Consider the following 20687-nt stretch of genomic DNA (forward strand, 5'->3'; position numbering starts at 1 on the left):
TAAGTTCTATGTAAAAAATGCAACAAACAAACAACAAAAACAAAAAATAACAATAAATTGAAAACAATTTTTCAGGGCAATCCAGTTTGATCATTCAGAAGCAGGCCCAAAAGTAGATGTTGACTGTGTAAAATATATTTCTGGAGCAACACGAGAAAAGGGCAGCAAAGCATTCTGACAGTTTAAACTGTTTTGCTAATATTCAAGTTATCTTTAATTTTTTCACAAAACTCGAAGCGTTAAGGAATAGCTGGCTTCCCCAGCTACTTCTCAACACTGCGGGTTTTGTTAAATAGTTACTAGTTGATTCGGAATTTTCCAAATACTTCCAGCTGTCAAAATGCTTATGCGCCCTTTTCAAATGTTACTCCAGATTTGTGCATTTCGACACTGTCGTGCTGACTTGTCGCACGTCGCTTTTTGACATTACGCGAAAAAACGCGTTGTTATGTTTGACCATGAATAAATAAAAACTTCGATTGCTTCTTCGACTGGTATGCAGAATTTGATTAACAAAATAAATAAAAAAGAGAGCACACGTAAACAATAACAAACTCGTTTTGTTTGGTTGACCATTATGTGCATTGTCCTGAAGTTTGTTTGAATTTGGTTGCTGGAGTCCCAAATGTTTACGGTGGTCAAGCTATCACTTGTGTCAAATGCGTTCTGATTGGAAATCCCTTTGCCTTTTGTAGCATTTACATCAATTTTCAAGGTCTGTCAATATATCACGACAAATACACGGTTTTTTTCGGTTTATATTGAATATTGAAATGCCGAGACCGTGGTGTAGCTCAGTGCAGGTGTAGGAGTCGTCTCCCTGGGTCCTGCCTCGGTGGAGTCGCTGGTAGACAGTTGGACTCACAATCCAAAGGTCGTCAGTTCGAATCCCGGGGTGGATGGAAACTAAGGTGTAAAAAGAGGTTTGCAATTGCCTCAACAATCAAGCCTTCGGACACCTAGTTTCGAGTAGGAATCTCGCAATCGAGAACGCCAAGGCAATGCTGTAGAGCGAATAATTTGATTTGATTTTTTGATTGAATATCTCATGATTGAAATCTAATTTTTGGGAGCTGTGTAGGTCATAAGTTGAGGTATTGTGAGCTGCACAAAATAGCGTACTTAACTCAATTTAACCCAAAATGCACGTGCCAGAGCTGAAAATGTCAGGGGTCATGACGCGAAAATCGGCGACGCATACACGAATTTTTCAGATCCATTCACTGACCCATAAAACCGTGACATAAACAAACCCGACTCAGTCGTGAGTGCCCTAGCTCACTGAGCAGCTGCAATACGAGGCAGTAGTCGACCAACGCTCATTCGACGTTGCACGCACACACATAAAGAAACAAGTTTTTACATAAAAAGTTGGTATTTATGCGTGGAAATTAGAGCGTCCAATTTCCCGTCCCGGGAAAAAAAATCCCGGGAATTCCCGGGATTTCCCGAAAAAAAATATTTCCCGTTTCCCGGGAAATTTGTAAATTTCCCGGGAATTCCCGAAATTCAAGCGGAAGTTTACATTTTCCTAACTTCTTGGCACATTTTTTTTTAATGTACAAAAAAAAAATGAAAACACTCAATTTTATTTTATTTAATTCAATTTCATGTTCTTATAACTTATCAGTTCGTCTAAAAATTCACGTCATGGAATATTTCAGATTATATTAGTTTCTGACTTGTTTTCTGAAGCTTTTACAACTGGGATCTTGTTTATTCGTAAAGTAACACAAATTACGATATTTTGGAATGAAAATTAACTATTATAATTCTGGTTAGTTTTTTAAACGAAAATTGTTGTTATATCATCTGAAAATATGGTACCTCTTTTTGCCAAGATCAAAATTAAGTTTTTTTTCACGATTATGTTTACCATGGCCAAATTGAATGAAAATTGAAAAAAATATCATTTGATGTTTCAGAGAGGGTTGTGAAAGAAGAATTTGGTTAATTTGTTAAAATGTGTTTACAGTTTAATATAAAGAATTTACACTAACAGAGCGTAAGCGAAATTAATATGAAACTTTTATTGCTTTGAAAATTCTTTTAGCCGAAGTCATTTTTAAGCTGATCATTATAAAACTACTTCGTATTGTATAGAAGGTGTACAAAAAATGCAAACATATTTAAAAATCTAGCTCCAAATATTTAAAAACTTTGACTTGTGATTTCATAAAAGAAATATTTTTAGTGAAAAGGCAGTTTTAAGGTGAATTCAATGCGTAAGATTTGTTATGGACAAAAAGATTTGTCAACAAATCCATATTTTCTTCATAATTTTTTTTCATTTCAACGTCATCTCAATATTATTCTTTATCATGTTCTCTCAAACTGTTCACAACTCCATAATTAATTGCAAATTTATGGTTTTGAAGCATGGATTGATTTCACTCGCTGTCCAAACACTGTGATTAGAAAAATAATACTGCACAAAAATAAAATGATTTTTTTTTTTGCAACACTGTTGTACGAATTGGAAGCCTATAAATTTAGAAAATGTATATATTTTCTCGAATTATGATCATTAAATTGATATTTTATACAATTTTGTTGAAGAACAATTTTCGATAAATTTGAAATTTCCCGGGAATTCCCGGGATTTCCCGGGAAATTTGTTGAAAATTTCCCGTTTCCCGGGAATTCTGTAACCCCGGGAAATTGGACGCTCTAATATAAGTTATGGTTGTTTTGAGTGTTTTTCACAGTCTAGAACCATTCAATTGTTTAAAAAAAAAAAAAAAAATCAGTTGCAAAGTAACCGCCGACCTTACAAGTCGCATTCTCAACGCCAGTCCGCAGTTTGTGTGCGCGTCGCCGCTTTTTTTAAAATGTGCACCGTAGACAAAAACAGTGTGGTTCTGGACTTTTGTCAACTCCAAAACCAACCAAGCCCAAAGCTTGTAAAAAAATTTCTCGCAGACCTTCAAGTAAACCAAGAAAACTTGCGAGCATTGCAATTATGCAATAGAAGAAAAATAGCCGTGTTGCAGTTCGCCGACTCAGCAATGGCCTCGTCCATCATCGACAAACCTCTGGTATATCAGGGTTGCAAAATCCCGATTTACCTGGACAACAACGCTACGGAAGTTCGTGTGCTTGACCTACCTCTAGGCATAAGCAATGATGACGTAGTCAAAGTGATGAGTAAATACGGCGAAGTTTTGACCATCACCAACGACCGCTGGATTAACTTCTTCCCAGGGATCCCAAATGGAGTTCGGACCCTGCGGATGTTGCTGAAACAGCCAACGCCGAAATTAATCACTGTAAACAATGCTGCTGCAGCAGTGACGATTGTAGGCAAAAAATCGCTTTGCAAACTCAAAGCAAAGAACAAAAAATGTGCGGATTCGAGTAAAAAGGTTAACCAAAAAAGCAGTACACAACCGATTGAACCCGAGCCAAGCAGCAGCAGCAGTAAAAGCAACAATAGTAAACCAGAACAAAATGCAATGGAAACAAGTGAAATCGACGAAGAAGACAACGATGGATTCGAGACCGTGCTTTCTAAGCACACCCGCCGCCGAAATCGCTTACAGGCATATTTGGACGCGGAAGAAGAACTAACAAAAAAACGAAGAGAGATGGCTGCAGAAGAAACAGATGAAGAAGATGAAGATGTCATAAAAGCAAAATATTATAAGAAAAAGTGTTGTGAGATAACTTCTAAATCCCTGGAAGAAGAGGACGAAGATAAACTTGAAGAACTTGATAATTCATTCTTTAAATATTCTGCTAAATATTTGAAACATAGAGAGAAATCGTTAGAAAAAAGGCATGGTAATAATTATTGAAGTGATTTTAAACTCTGTAATATTTCCTCTTTCACTATCCACCTTGAAGAGATGAATGCACAATGGTGTAAAGTCTCTATAATAATAATAAAAAAAAAAAAAAAAATTGTTTAAAAATAGTCAAAATAGTGTTTAGAGGAATTTTACGAATCAGTCATACGGCATGAATTGAGTGAGTGTAGCTCATTTTTTCACGTCTCTCATTCTCCAGCAGCCGACCGGCACGAGTCAGGCAGCAGTGGTTGAACCATTGTTGGAATTCGAGCGAGAAGAAGGAAAGCATTTCTCGCTCGCGAACGAGGGAGAGAACTTGTAGTACATTTCTCTTCTCGCTCGCGCTCGCATTTTCGTTCGCGTTCTCGCTCTCGCCGCGAGCGCTCGCGAGCGCCTCGTGCTAGCCGTTTGCCCCAAGCTAGCAATTTGTTTATCAGGCTTATGAATACAAACCAGGCGATGGTATAGAGGTGTAACTTCAATCGCTGTGTTGTTTTTTTGTTCGTTTCTAAAACGTTCAACTTCTCGCGAACGGGCAATTCTGGCTCGCGAGAAAGCCCGTTCGCGAGCGGAGGAGAGCACGGGCAATTGGTGAGTTTCTCTCGGCAGCTCGAGACTCGCGGCGAGAACTCGAGAGAGAGAAAATTTTCTCGCGAGAGCTCGATAATACCAACACTGGGTTGAACGGACACAGTAGGCTTACAGTCACATGCTAGCAGTAAACTGACATTTTAGTTTGCTTCATGTGTACGCTGGGTTGGAAACATTTTGCAGGCCTGGCACGTGCGACAAGTTAGCACGAAATCAACGATTTGTTCGGTGAACTTTTTTGTAGTTCTGTACCAAGGGAGACTACTAGGCGAGCCAATAAAAACTTTCCAAAAAATATGTTCTAAAATTATTAAAAACCATTAAAATGTTGGTTATACTAATACAGTCCAGACTCAATTGTACGAAGGCCTTGGGAAAATTTCCCTTCAAATAATTGAACTTATTTTTGATTGCCGAGTCCAAGTAAAACCTCTAGACTTTAAAAAAAATCCAGAATTGTTCTTTTAGAAATTCCTTACTAATCTAATCTAATCTAATCAGACCCTAGCGCAGCCAATCTTTCGAAAGGATCCTGGAGAGTGCCTTAGGTTAGATGACGCCTAGCACTCTTCTTGTCATTTATTAACGTTTGTAGTGCGCCATTGCATTAGAAATGCATTGAAACATCACAAGCGTTAAAGCGGCCAGGCCTACTGCGTAAAGCCGTATCGCAGAGATGACTCGTAATTGGGTTGAGTTTGAGCACTGAGTGTTCGAACAACAACACAATTCTGAATCGACAGGGGAGGAAGAAGCGTGGGGACACACCACCATACGCTCCGAGATTTTGACTGTATTCGTTGGAAGCACCATGCTAAGAAGGTTTGGTACTCCGGGGCCCTCTGGGACGGGACATTGTATTTCCACGAATGCCCTGGACACTATTTGCCGTGGTTATAGCGCCACAACTCGCTCTTTGTAACAGTATTCCTAATTCCAGTCCAAGCTCACCAAGTCGTCATGGCCTAGTGGTTAGCATTTTTGCTTACCAATCCAAAGGACGGAGGATCGAACCCCGCTTCGAGCGACTTTGATTTTTCGTTCATATTCATCATTTCAAATTTCTGTGTTCTAAACTTTCTCGTTGGGAGCAGATGGGCATCGAACCCAGAACCATTCGCTTACAAAGCGAACACCGTAACCAGTCAGCCACGGCCGCTCCTGTTCTTTTAGAAATTCCTTACTAAATATATTTATCCATTTCCAAAGGCTTTCTAAAACTTGTGAAACTATTTGGACATTTGAATTAACAAATCTAGAGTTTTTTTAAAGTCCTATAAAATATTGTGTTTCACATGTTATAGAACCTTTTCAATAAAAAAACAACACCCACATGTTCGGAACACTTTTATGATAATTTGTCAATAGCATGCCAAAAGTAGCTTTTCTGTCGAACTTACTATAACCTTCATTTGGACATTATCTTGCTATTTCAATAGTAAAAGTAGTACTTTTTGAACAAAAAACTTCATTCCAAGACTATTTTGTCCAGAGCAGCAAAACACTGCCTCCAAATGGCCTGTTCCATAATTGTGGGATGTTATTGTGCCTCCCACAATTGTGGAACACCTGAATTTAACTGATATTTTCACAAAATGTTATCAAACCATGTATAAAACATCACTAAGCTTGAGTTTTATTGGTTTCAGTGAGTGAAGTCATTATTTGGTAATAAATATGTACTCCTGGAGAGGTCCAAAGTTTGTTTACACTCGTAAGAAAAAAGTGTTCCGAATTTGTGGATTTCAAGGGTCAAAGTAATTCTTCAAAATCTTCATATAAAAGTTAAAATTTGCTGATGTTCGATACAGCATTCGAAAGATCGCAAGAAAAGCTTTCAAATGAAGGTAAAAGCGAATCATTAAGTTCAATTTTCGATTTGCTATGATTTTTTGAACATTGGCCGATCTGGAAACCGTTCCGAATATGTGGGATGACTGTACGATTTTTTACTCAGCAAGAGTTGGTAGCCTTAGGTATGGCCTGATTTTTTTCGAGATATATTTGCATCAATTTATCTGAAATGGCTAAATATGTTTGTTTTTACAGTTACCTGAACATCTAATTTATCTCTAAATCTTGAATCAGAATTGCAACGTTCAATAATATTATTATGGATAGTTTGCTCAGATGCTTTCTCTAAATTTGCTCGTAGAAGGTTTAGATTGCAAGAGTAACTCTTGGTGTCTTCGACAAAGTTGGTTGGATTGACAAACCTAACATATTTTTTAGGAGACAACAAAAAGCGAAAAATATTATTGAAAATTTAGTTTTTTTTTTAAATTAACCCTAGTCATCTAGTTGGCACCCTAATTTACAATAATACCAAAAGTTGACCCTTTACCATTTGCAACATTACTTCTGAAGACACCAATGCACCCAAATTTTACTATTTATTCGGAAAATCAATTTTCGAAGTCGCAAATCCATATCTTGCAAAAGAATTTTCTGATACTTTAGCTTAGTAGTATGCTATTGGGATTATGTTTTGTGTTTTAGTTAATTGATTGTATCTCACCTTAGGCTTTCAAATTTGTTATTTAATCTCTAATTTTTTCAAAACTTAATGTCATTTTGTATCTGGGTCTATTATGCTTATATAATAATTCTAACAAAATATTTGAAACACTATCATGGCTTCATTCCAAACCCACTTCACTACCGTCATCATCGTCTTAGCTTACGAACCGAATATTTACGATTATCATCTTAACCCGGCGTCGTTCTAAAGCCGATGCACCAATATAAACTAACCCGTTTGCTCTCATCGCCGAAATCATCTCAAAATTTCCATCTCATTACTCTACCCAATTGCACACACACATACAAGTTTGTGGTACGCGCCACACACAATTAAAAGCATTAACGAGCGTTAATATTTTGCCTTCGTTTTTTGATTTATATTTCAGATTTCAGAAATAGCCGACGAGCAGGACCGCGACCCGAATCTACCGTCGTACAGGGATCATCGTCACTGCTTCGGCTGCTGCTGGACACACGGTGATCGTCATCTTCAGCCAAGATCGTCACATCGTCTGGGTTGACTTAGTTCGCGCTCGTTTCGGCATCGGTTTGGACACGGCGACGAATTCCACCCCGGGAGTCCTTTTCGCTCGTGAATAGTCGTGTCACGGAATCGCAGGTGGTTTCATTCGAGGGAGAAGTCACGAGGTCGTTTGTTTGTGAAGTGCATGTGTTAAAGTGTCGCTAATTAAGTTTGGAAAAAAAATCAAAGAAGAGCTTAGAAAATCAAGTGCATGGTCGGGGGCTCTTTGGCAGTGGTATTCCTGGCCTTGAATTATTAAAAATATAGAAGAAAAAAATGTAAAGTGAAGAATAAGCAAAGTTTGAAGAAAGCAATCGTCTATTTTGGCTCCAGAAGGGGCCTCGTGTGCGCGCCAAGCGCCTTAAAAGCCAAAGTTCATGTGAGTGTTAGTGTGACAAAGGGTTGTTGTTCCCGAGAGAGAAAGAGTGAGAGAGCACATGGTTCCACTAATTGGATTACAAAGTTGTACAGCAGCGGTGTGTGATCGATTGTGAACTTGCTCTAAACTCTAATCCCGCGCGCATACAATCATGTTAAAAAGTAAGTGGTTTGGTGGAGAAACAGGGGGTGAACGTTGCTAATGAGGACTAAAATAGTAGAATAAGTTAAGTTGATTTTTTGCCTTCTTAATATAACTAAGATAACTAAAGTAGATTCTAATAAGTATTATAGGAAAACTGCTTTGAATCACTTACACATCTAGGCTTTCTTTCTAGTATTTGTGAGATCATCCAACATTTTTCAAATAATTTCATCACATTACGTTTTGACATAATCTTGTCAAACATAACAAAAAAAAATATGTTGATAAGCACGAAACGAAACTGACCTTGCCTAATGGAAGCTAAACACATTATGATATTTTTGTACCGTCTGCTGAAGGTACATTAAATTGTAAGTTGATGTTATTAATGGAACTTAAAATTGTTGTTCAAATATTTCTCAGCATTTATTTAACATTGTACTTTAAACCAAAAAACATATAAGTTAACTAGCCAACATAATTTCTTTGTATAATGGTTGTTGATTGCAAAGAACTGTTCACTTTTCATTCAATTTATATAATTTTTAAAAAAAATCCTCATTGAAAATCAAATATATTGCACTGAAAATGTATAAAAAAAATAATAATATATTAATTTTTGGCACAAGTTGATTCACATACAAATTGATTTGATAATTTATTTGCACATTCAAGAAATTGATTAAATTTTGGGTAATTCTCCGCCAACTCACACAGCAGTTGCCCCGACCCCTCTTCGATTTGCGTGAAACTTTGTCCTAAGGGGTAACTTTTGTCCCTGATCACGAATATGAGGTCCGTTTTTTGATATCTCGTGACGGAGGGGCAGTACGACCCCTTCCATTTTTGAACATGCGAAAAATGGGGTGTTTTCAAATTTGGTGTCAAAGAGACTTTTATGCAAATTTAGACGCTAGATTTAATGGCGTACTCAGAATTCCGAAAAAACGTATTTTTCATCGAAAAAAACACTAAAAAAGTTTTAAAAACTCCGTTACATGACTGTAAAAATTTTTGGAACATGTCATTTTAAAGGAAATTTATTGTACTTTGTGTATATTTTTTGTAATTGTCTGCTCTACACTCTAAAAAATAGCCCTGCAAAGTTAGAAAAAACACGAAATTTTAAAATGAAAATTTTTGTTCTGAATGAAAAAATTACCCTTCTGGGTCAATCACAGACAACAGACGTTTTGGCTGGATCACCACCTTGTGTAAAAACATGCAACGGTTTTATCGAGAATGGCAAGCCGTTTGTGGCGCTGTCGTCGCAGAGGAGATTTGACAACTTTCCCGCGCTGCTACCGAACGTAAACAACAAAATTGAAAAGCACGTGGTTGGGCGTATTCTCATTCTCGTCAAAAGTTGCATGCCTCTTTTATTCGAGAAAATTGATGTGTAGATCAAAAATAGTTTTTGAATGTAGAAAGTATTTATTCCCAGTATTGCTTCGGATAACTTTAAGTTAATTTCAGAGCAAAAAAATAGTTTATTAAAAAAATAGCATCATCGAATCAAGTTGGTGAGAATAAGAATACGGCTCCTGCAAAAACTGTGGTGCAATGCAGTCTACATTCAGGCTTATTCTTGCAAGTGGCAATAGACTACGAGATGGCGATAGTGTATCACCCGCCACGATTTTCAAATTATTTTGTTCTAGCTGCTACGTCTGTTGTCTGTGGGTCAATGTAGATTCGAAAAGTACATTAAATTTCTCTAAAAATGAATTGTGCCAAAAAAATGTACAGTCATGTAACGGAAAATGGCAGAGTTTTTACAACTTTTTTAGTGTTTTTTCGATGAAAAATACGTTTTTTCGGAATTCTGAGTACGCCATTAAATCGAGCTTCTTCTCCGTCACGAGATATCAAAAAACGGACCTCGGATTCGTGATCAGGGACAAAAGTTATCCATTAGGACAAAGTTTCACGCAAATCGAAGAGGGGTCGGGGCAACTTTTCCCGATTTCGTGTGAGTTGGTAGAGAATTACCCTTTTATCAAATGGTGATGAAAGTATTATATGGGAACTTATTTGGAATTCTAAAGGACTGAACTTAGCATTTTTTTCAAGATTTTTAATTATTTTTTTCATTTTTATGAAACTTTGGCAACTGTACACTCTGAGTCTAAACAAACCATGATTTAAAAAAATATTTATTTTTCTTAAGCTTTTAATTTTTGTACCGATCTGTAGTCCCAAACTTTGAAATTTGTATAAAGATCAAATACTCATCAATTGATTGAAAATGCGTTTAACATTGTATAGTTTACCAGTTATTTTGTTTAATGAAAATTTAAATTTCAGCTTAAAATTATTTTTATTGCCCTCTGATATTTTGAGAAAAATTGAAGAGGTGATTAAAATTAGCAATGGTCAAATTTTTAGTCTTTTGTTCTTTTTGAAAAATTTTCATGATAGAAAAACACTTCAGCTAAATAAAAAAAATACCAGAAAATTCCCTTCAATTCTAATTTTTTTTACTTTGTACCATATAAATAGCATTAGAATTTTGTGAAAAATGAGTTTTCCTTAGTGTTGTCTAATTAGTCCTCATTTTTGAACTAGTGATATTTCTGCAACTTTTGATTCGATTCTCAATGTTAATTAATGTTTTCTATTATTGTCCGTTCTTTTTCATAAAAACAACACAAAATACAAACACGAAAAAAGCTCACTTACACAAAACAAGCCATAAGGCGGATTTTTCTCAGCTTTTCCAAATGTTTTTTACAGGGATGCTTTTCCTTCATGAAGTTTTTTTTAAATTGAAAAAAAATTAACATTTTTCGGAACATTTCAATTTGAACTGTACATAACTTGAAAACGGTGCACTTTATCAATAAAATTAAATTTTATAACCAGCTTGCAAAATGTATGCAGCTTTGTATGGAAAAAAAAGTAGCAAGGTTTAAGTTTATTACAGAGATGCAAGGAAAAATCGATTTGCAAAAATGTACAAATTTTAAATTTGATAAATTGGCCTAAAGTCATCACAGAGAAACAAAAAAAAAACAATTTTTGTTTGGCAATGTCAAAAAATCATAAATATTCAATGAAAATAAAAAATAAAGTGTTTAAAAATCGATCTTGATCAAATATGAAGTTAATTAAAGATTTCTAAGAAATCTCGATGATATAATCACATTATTTGTGCAAATTGGGGCAGCAATGAAAGCAAAAATGCTTAGATTTTTATTTATAACGGTTTAATATTGTATGTAAATGAAACGATTTTTTTTTTGCTGAATCAGCAGAAAAAAAAATGTTCAAATTCAAAGTCTTCCATGACATGATGTAGGGTTCACAATAACAATTAAAGTTTCAAAATTATGTAAACTATTGATTTTGATCAGGTGGCGTGGCCCTACAATATGAATTTGCCATGCTTCGAAGCTAGTTAGATTTAATTGCTAATTATTGATACTAGTATAAATGCACTCGAAAGATAACAGCTACTTTGAAAAATTATTAGTTCTTAGGTATATTTTCAAAAGGAATAAAAAGTCCAATCATTTTCAATCGTTTCACTCAAACACCGTTTCATTTTTCTATATATCCCACAGAGTGCACTTTCCTTCCGCAGTAGAGTGGCTGGCTAGTGTGTGTGGTGGAAAACGGAATCCGCACAATCGAAAACCTCAATTGGAAAAGTCAACGCAAAATTCGGAACCCATCGTAACGTCGGCCAGCGCCAAGAAAAGTGGTAGCATCGCAATTGGACTAGTATTGGTTGAATTGAAACAAAAAAACTGCAAATTACTAAAAGAGAGAAAGCAGCAAAATTGTACCCAAAAAATCAAACTCCCTTTTCTGGTTTCCTTCCTTACGACCCTAAATTTTGGTTTTTAAATTTGTTGCCTCGTAGCGTATTCTGAACAGCAGTATTTAGTGTTAAATTTTTGTTTGTATTGTTGCTAATCAAATATTCACGTCATCACAATCGAAAAAAAAAATCGCACATTCTATTGAGATCAAGTGACGTCACCAGGCTCACCTTAATCTTGTATGAGTGACCAAAGTTCGCACAACGCGTCCGACACAATAGAAGATCTTCCCTCTCACTCAAACCAACCGAACCACCAACCATCACCATCCCACACCACCGAAAAGCAATCATCTGACGAGCTTAACACAATAGAAAGCAACCAACACCAACACAGGACGGCGACGCCGGTTGGCCGCGAAAACCCGACGACGACGACGACGGCGGACCCGACGGAGGAGCATTCGCCGAAAATGCCGAAGCACCTGCGGCCACCGACGTCGTCCAATGCGTACGGCCGGATCGGCATGGTGCCGGAATCGGACGACTCCCTGCACAGTCAGGAGCAGGACCCGTGAGTGTTTGATTTGAACTTTGATTTTTTTTTTGTCGTGTTTTTTGTTTGTATCGGTGTGACAACTAACTCAGTAAAATTTGGTAATTTTCTTTGTGTTTTGTGTGTGATAATCTTGCAAAATTTTCTAATGTTTTTTCTAAATTTAATCAGCTGTTGTATATTTATGGAAAATTTACTTTAATGTCAGTGTCCTCTTCTCTGTGTGAATCAAACAAGTGTCGGTGTTGATGTCGATAAGCTAATGTGTTGGGCTTAGTACTTCTATGTTATTCTCAATTGGGCACCATCACCATCACTATTATCACGTAAGCTGCTAGTTGAACACATCATCAGTTCATAAACTATAGTATTGCGGCTATCAGGATTAATTATCATTCTGCTGCGATCGTATCCCGCATTTGCGGAAATCGCAGAGGTCCCTTAGTAGGCTCAATTTTGCCATGTCCGATCAACATGCTTGATTTCATACCTAAATAAGTCACGTGGTTGCAAAAAATCTGAAATAAGCAAAGCATGCTCGGGGTGACATGCTGGTTTTTGGTATCCTGAAATGACACGTGGTCGAAAAATGCGTTGCGCTAATCAAAGTGCGCTTTATAGTCGCAGCCAACCAATAGATCAGAACAGACCGCCGCACATTGCGCAGTAGCCAGACTGACGCTCTCTAGAACCGCAGAATGTTAACTTATCTTGACAAGGATAATACATTGATTGTTATATATAAAGACAACAAATTTACAATCGGATTTTCTAAATCTTTATTTCAGCAAAATTCTAAATCAATTCAATTTAAAAATTGAGTCCTGACATCATTTAAATAAATATTTACCATTAAGAAATTTTTAGTAGACCGCAGAATAAATCTTCCAATAATAAGCTTATTTTGTGTTTTAAAAATGTAAATATTTCGTAAAATTCGTCTTTTTAAATCAATTATGACAGGTTTCCAAACAAAATGCTATGTGTTTTTTGTCTTTTCATTACTATTCGGAGTCTTTTAAGAAATGTTCATCAAACTCCATCTAACATTGTTGCAATTTTTCTATGCTTTTTAAAAACTAAACCATGACCACAATTGATTTTTTTAAACTGTTTTCTAAAAAGAGGATAAATTGTGGCCAAAATCTAATTTTTCAGGTCTACAATCAATCATTATAAAGAATTTTTCCATTTTTAAGATTTATTGCATATGTGTCCTATGTGCATATTAAAAAAAATGAGAAAAACTTGTTCAAGTTTTTTTTATTCCAACCAAAATTAGCAATGAACGTGTTACCGTCCAATAGTCTCACTATCATAAATTGTAAGTAACGATTATTTTTTGGAATTATTATTATTATTATTATTATAATTATTGATTGTCTTAATTTTTTCCTCAATCTGCTGAAAATAGAATCGATTTTGTGTGGATTTTGTATTAATTGGCTGTATACTTTAAGTAAAAAAACACAATTAAGTTCATTTACTTAAAAAAAACCTCAAGGAAATTTGTCCCATCGTTTCACTTCTACGTATAAAAGGCCTTTGGGGTGACTCCATTTTTTTTTTGTATGGATTGAATAGTTCCCATGGAGGAAATTAAAGGAAATTTTGAAAAAGGTATCACGTGGTTTACCGATGACCCCTAATTTTGTCATTTTTTGAATAATATTTTTTTTACTTTTTTACCTTAAAATTAAAATTGCAAACTGGAATGAGCAGGGATGTTTAGATCAAATCCTGCAAGCAAATCCGGTAACTCTGTGTTGTCAAATTTGACAACATTGAAATGTTTCCAAAATCTTCCACATTTTTTTTCGATTTCGTTGCAAATATTTTCAAAACCGTCAACATTTTTCTCATAGCCGAAAAAAAAATTGATTTTGAAAACATTTCAGTGTTGCCAAATTCTACAACAAGGAGTTGCCGGATTTGCTAATAGGATTTCTATCCGTGTACAAAAAGAACAGCAGAATATAATGAATTTGTTTAACCACCACGGAAAAATCACAAAAATCTGAATAAAAATGTTCATCAAACTATGTATCATGAGAAAAGAATTTCTTATCAACTTGGTGTCTTCGGCAAAATTGTAATTTATAGGACTTTTTAGAAAAAAATCCCGATTTTTAGTTTGTTTTTAAATATTACTCAAAGTTGAATTTTAGATGATTAAAAAAGCATCTTTTGCGCTTGAGTTTAGGACGTTGCAAATATTGTAACGGAGTTATGCATTTATAAAAAAATGTATTTTGGGAAATGCATGAAAATATTGTGAAACATTTTTTTTATATGCATTTAAAGATACGAAATCAAATTTACAAAAAAAAAATAAGTTGCGCCGTTTTAAATTTATAGGATTTTTTTTTTCGAAAAAAGTTATTTTTTTTGCATTTAAAAAAAATCCTGAACAAAATGCAGCCCTGCAAAAAGCAATTTCGGAAGATTTCCTACAAATTCTTTTTTTCTTGTTTGTAGAGATACGACCGGCTGCAGCCTCTTAAAGTTAAAATTTTGTAAAAAATGATTTTTTCTCTGTGTCCCTTATTTTTCGATTCGCAAAATTTCGGAAACTAGCGTTTCAATTTTCAATTTAACAAAATGAAACATTTGTAAAATTTTCTGCTTTTTTATAAAAATAAACTTGAAATTAAAAATAAATAAATAAATAAAATTTCAAATTAATCTGAAAACATGATTTTTTTATAATTCTTGAGAACTACTCAACTGGCGGTAAGCAAAAACTGGGCATTTTTCTAGATATTTCTCTCTGATGAAAATTGATTATTTTTTTAAAATTAGACTCTACATTATAAATATTATAAATTGACTTATCAATGATTTGTCTTATTGAAAAGTATTGTTGGATTGTAAATGTCATATTTTTTTTATATTAAGCAACATCACCGTAATAAATTAGTTGATCTACAATGTTTTTTTTTTTTCTGTGAAATACAAGTTGAAATAGCAATGGAACGACTAAATTCGACAAATTCCTTTAAATGATATTGTCAATCTACTTACGATTTATATTAACAAAAGTGGTTCAAACAGGTGTTATTTAAAAATGTTAGAAAATTAAATTTGAATACCTAAACATGCAACAATGTTATTCCACATCGCTTCCAACATCCGCGAGCGAAATGTGATAAATTACTATGCCTGCCTAATTGAATGAACCTTTTTCGTTACAAAGAACGTACCTCCAAAAAGGTTAAGTCCCACTTGACCTGGGCCCCTTTAGCCGCCAACATCGAAAACAAAACCCCCAGCAGCACCAGCTTGGTTGTTGAGCACAATCAATCAACCGTTTTTCAGAAATGCAATTTGTCTAATTCACGTCGAGGAAGCTGAATGCGCGTTTCGACAATTATCGTCAGCGTCAGCTTTGCTGGTTAGAGACGTTTACTGGATAAACCTATAGGAAGACGAGTTAAACTGAATAAATTCATTTGGAATAAATACAACAATATTCCTGTTTAGTTTGAAAAGACACACAATACTGCCTTTTTCAGCGAAGAATCACCCAATGTGATCACTTTCTAAAGTGACAATTTGAGCATCCACCTTGTAACACACGACCGATGGTGCCCAATTAATCTTGTTCGTAATCAGTCACTTGCCGACCAAAAACATCTCGTCGTCGTCGTCGTCATTTCGTAACACGTATCACATTGACGCGCAGAACAAGAACCATCGCATAAGCAAGCATAATCTTCGTAGAAAATTTCCTGATGTGACAGATGATGTTGAGTAATTGAGCGTTAGGGTGGTGCTAAATGATTTTGAAATCCATCTTCCTAAAGAATAAAATTGTTTTCTTTAGCCACCCTAGTAAACTTCCCCTGGAAGCCGTTAAAAGGCTCACACAACACGTCTTATTAGTCAGGAAATTAGAACCGTCAAATTACCTTGTTCGGAACCGTCAGCCAGCCACGAGAAGCTCGATTACATTACGTGAGTTACGTGGAAAACTTGTTACGCAAAAAGTGGCAGACGTTTTTGTTTTGCTCCGTCAACACAACAAGGACTTGGATTTCTTTGAAATTCCAGCGAAAACGTAGGATCTTGTTAGCTCTCGACGGAAATGATTTCGGCGAAAAAAATCGCTGACTTTCCGGTGATAAGCGATACAAATGGCTACTGATTGAATTACTGAACATAATATCTGCCAAATGAATGTGAATTTAAATTATATAAATAAATTTTATTCATTTGTTATCTTAAAATTGATATTTTTAAAATTATTTAAAAATATTAATGTCTTTGTAATAATGGATATCTATGAATTTTGAACTAGATATTTCACAACACTGTCGAAAGTTATGGCCGTTCAAATAAAACTTTTTAAAGCTTTGTTGGGTCAGTAAAAATGCCTTCAGATTCTTTTTTATGAAAAAAATATATAATCCAGCCAAAGAATCATTATGTTTGAGGATCTGGCAACACTGTACTATGATCTGACTTATTACTTATTTATAGACAATGTCGAGCATAGTCAACTGTTTTAACTTCAGGAATCAAAATTCTGTCAATCGATTGATTGGTATTTGAATATATTTTTCTGGATTCACGACAAAAGGTCTTAGGGGAAAATTCTTATTTCTATCGACATTTTGACACCTTTCGAAATTTGATAAAAGTTACATTCAACCTTTTTCCGGTCGAAAAAACAAAAGTCGAATGGAAAAATCCCGAATCTCAAACGGTCAAATGTCAAAAGATTAAATGTCAAAAGGTCGAAAGACATAAGGTAAAATAGACAAAAGACGAAAGAAGACAAACCGTCAAATGGACAAGAAGGTGAAGAGACTAACGGTCGAATGTCGATAATGGATCTGTTCTTATTTTTGTAACATATTTACTTCCGTCATCATGGGTGATATTGGGTCTGGGGGGTGAGATTGGGTCATACAAAAATGCTTAAATTTGTATGATCCAATTTCACCCCCCAGACTCAATGTCACCCCTGATGATGGTAGTTTTATTTTTTTTCATTCTTTCAAGATGAGTATTTTATGAAATAAAAAAAAGTGTAATTTTTTCCATGATCTCAAACATGGCCAGTAGTTTGTCTCAAAAAAGGGCGATTTGGCGGAAACCTTTAGGCTCACCCGGATTTCAATAGGTTTTTGCCTCAGGAACAATGATTTCATACAACGAAAAATTCTCAAAAATGGTTTTGAACTCGCGATTTGCGATTTACTGAAAAATTGTCTGTTTTCATTAAAAATAACACATTTTGATCTAAAACCTTGAACATTGCGTTGAAAAAGCCCCGTATTTCACTTTAAATCATAGTTAAGAGTCTACTAATAAGGTTCTGTATTTATATTAATCCAGGAAGTTGTCATTTTTAATTGGCAGCATGTTAAAGTACTGACATTTTAACGAATTTTTCTCAAAAATCCATCTTTCAAAAATTTAGCACCATCATCTTGTATGTGACAATTTTCTGAACAATTTTGCTTTTTTAAACAATTAGTTTTTGTCACTCCAGTGCCAAGATACTGCTATTTTAGTAAAATAAAAATGGAGAATTTTCAAAATTCCCTATGAAAACTCAATTTAATACTCTCACCACTATTTCAGCTACTGCCACTGTTTGCAAACCTTTTGCATTGTTCTATAACATCAATTTACAAGCAAAATCTATAGTTTCCATTGATTTGACTATGTGACGTAAGTGCCATTACGAAGAAATGCATTGTAAATTAAACTCATTTAGAATAAAAAAAATAACAATTTTTCATGATTTTGATGATTTAAACAATGAACAATTATGTAAGTAATATTTTTCTGGGACACACTATTTGCCAGTTTTTGAACAGTGTTTTAAGTTGACCAAATTCTAATTTTTATGTGATTTTTTCAAACAAATCATTTTTTTGTATTATCTTGTGAGTTTTTTTTTCTGCAACTCTGCCATCTGATATTGTAGATATAATGTTGAATTGGTGAAAATTTAAAATTTACTTAAATATCTGTAAATCACTGAAATGATATATGAGAAAAAATTTCCGATGAATCGTTTAGGTTCAATATCTTGCAACCCTTTCAAGAGATATCTTTGAAATAGATTGCAATTAAAAATGTTTTATTAGTTAGGTAATGTTTTGTTTTAAAGAAGATTTGATCACGTTGATTTTATTCAAAAGAATCTTTGGTATTATGTCCATGAATACAATAATAAAATTGAAGTTGATGGAGGAATACAATTTGAAAATCACGCAAATTAATATTCTATGCTGCATTTGCATGTTTAAACATATCCTCAAATCCCCTAAAATTAACCTCTTCAATTGCGTCATCCCGTTACACAAAAGTCCACGTGTTCCACGTGGCAACCGTTCTCCTCCTTCCTGTAGCTTCTTCAGAACCCTCAAATCTCGTCCCAGGACATCCCGTCCCGTGCCGAATAATTATCCTTTTGCGTGATTGGATTTCCCAAAAAGGGGCCTCGACTAGCCAAAGTCAACGAACCTCTTCAAGTGTCTCTTTCCCAGCAGTCCACAAGGTGATGGCCAAACAGGATCAATATGTCAATCACGTGTCCACGAGGCCACTTGTTCTCGTCCACTTTTTTTTAAAGAAAATAAAATGACCCTCCCCTTCGTAGACGACCCACCATTATTGAATCATGGAATATTTACAAACATCTTCCAACGGCTTGTTCAAAATCAATTTAGCTCGTTTAGTGCTGAAAGGGAGGTCCGCAGCGCGATGTCCTTTTGTGACAACTTGAAGTGACACTCGACGGGGGACTTTCCAGCAGGGGTGCTTTTCTGGGAGGGGTAATTACACTTTTATTGTTAATGGGCGGGTTTCCCCCATTAAATCTAGGGGGAAAAGTTGTGAAATTACAACCGTTAATTATCTGGTCCAGCAGTTTGCTTTTTGAACTGGCGCCAACAAAAAAAACGCCGTTTCATAATCATAACTTTGCTAACAACTTTACAGCAAACTTTTCCGCCCGAAAATGGGTTTCCCCTTGCCGGAAGTCACATTGTCACCGTGGTCGATTACAAAAACTTGAGATACATATCTCGGGAAGTTTTTGGGGTTGGCCTTCAAAACTTTGTGCCAGGGCCAGTGACCAACGCCCCATTCTTCAGGGGGGCGAGGAAAAGAAAGCAAGCATATTTTTTATTGACTTTTCCAATCAACCTTTCCGCTGATAAGATTTCCTTCTTGAAAAGTGAACATCTTTACCCTACGGACCACTGGTGGGAGACTGGTCTTGGTTCAGCACGAACGGTTTTTGGGAAAGGGCCAACCTTACTATTTGAGGAGAAAAGGGGAAGGGTTTGAGGAAAATGGGTTTGTGTTTGCATAAGATAATTTTAAAAGTTTTTGACTGGAATGGATGGAATGGGGAGTTTTCTTGGAAGGATTTGAACGAATTTAGAAATTTTGAGGAATCTATTAATGAGTAAAAGTAATTGAAATTAAACAATTCGCTACATATTCGAAAATCCACTTTTCCTTTTATATTTTTTGTTTGAACAAAACTTATTTAAATCAATTCATTTTCAAAAGCAACCCTTTGCATAATTAGCATTTCCATTCAAATCTCCCTAGAATTTTGCAGTCTATTTGTCGCCCTGAATTATAATTTTTAAACATTATTTTGAATTTTTGAATTTTTTAGATATCTTTAAAGGAACATAAAGAGCATCTATTGAACTAAAATTTAGGATGGTGTGAAACGCTTTTTGAAAAATTAAATGATTTAGGATTTTTTGAAAATATGATGGTTTTGTTTAATATTGAACAAACTGTCATAAGCGTAGAATAACAAAAACGATTTTTCACCACAACATTTTGAAGCGATTTAATAAGCAGCAGTCAGTAAATTGCAAAAAATGACTGCTGAGCCGAAAAACAACCTAAGTTAATGTTAAATTCCAATAATTTTAGGATATAAGAAAAGCTTTTCACACTCATTGTCAACAACAACAAAAAAAAGGCCAACCAACTGTTATTTAATTGTGCTTGAAGCCCTCAGAAAAATCATTTAATCGTATTACAAAAATACTGCCAAATTTAAATTTAAAAAAATATACATTTCGTGATTTATGAAAATGATACTCAGAAGTTACTTTTATTAATGTGACAAATAAAAATAACTGTATTCTTGTTTGCGTTTTCATCGATATTTTTTAGCTATTTTTCTAAAAAATAAAGGAAATTTCCATAATGCTGTTTGCTGTTGCATTTTTTTGTTCTTGAGTACGATTTCGCAAATTATTTAGCGATTTTAAAATTTATTTTTTTGTTTTGGATGAAACTTTGTCCATTCATTCCCTATGTCGAATAAGTACATTTTAATTATATGTTTTTTACATGCAAAACTGCATAGAATATCGGAGGCAAATCATACAGGTACACTGAAAAATGCGTTTTTTTTTGTT

General features: G+C 34.9%; 1 protein-coding gene across 4 annotated transcripts in view; it reads left to right on the forward strand.

The window, feature by feature from the left end:
• Positions 1-20687, forward strand: part of LOC120415578 (P protein) — a 143251-nt gene that overhangs the window by 15931 nt on the left and 106633 nt on the right. For 2 of the 4 annotated variants that reach the window (XM_052709099.1, XM_039577163.1), the window contains exon 1: positions 7292-7968. Coding sequence is in view for 3 of the 4 variants with exons in the window: in XM_039577163.1 (XP_039433097.1) it covers positions 7959-7968 (10 nt within the window). In the remaining variant the exon portion in view is untranslated. Of the gene's footprint in view, positions 1-7291; positions 7969-11517; positions 12292-20687 lie in introns of those variants that run through there. The other 2 variants (XM_039577161.2, XM_039577162.2) reach the window with 2 other exon arrangements.

This window comes from Culex pipiens, chromosome 2 (genome assembly GCF_016801865.2).
Source record: "Culex pipiens pallens isolate TS chromosome 2, TS_CPP_V2, whole genome shotgun sequence".
Taxonomy (NCBI): domain Eukaryota; kingdom Metazoa; phylum Arthropoda; class Insecta; order Diptera; family Culicidae; genus Culex; species Culex pipiens.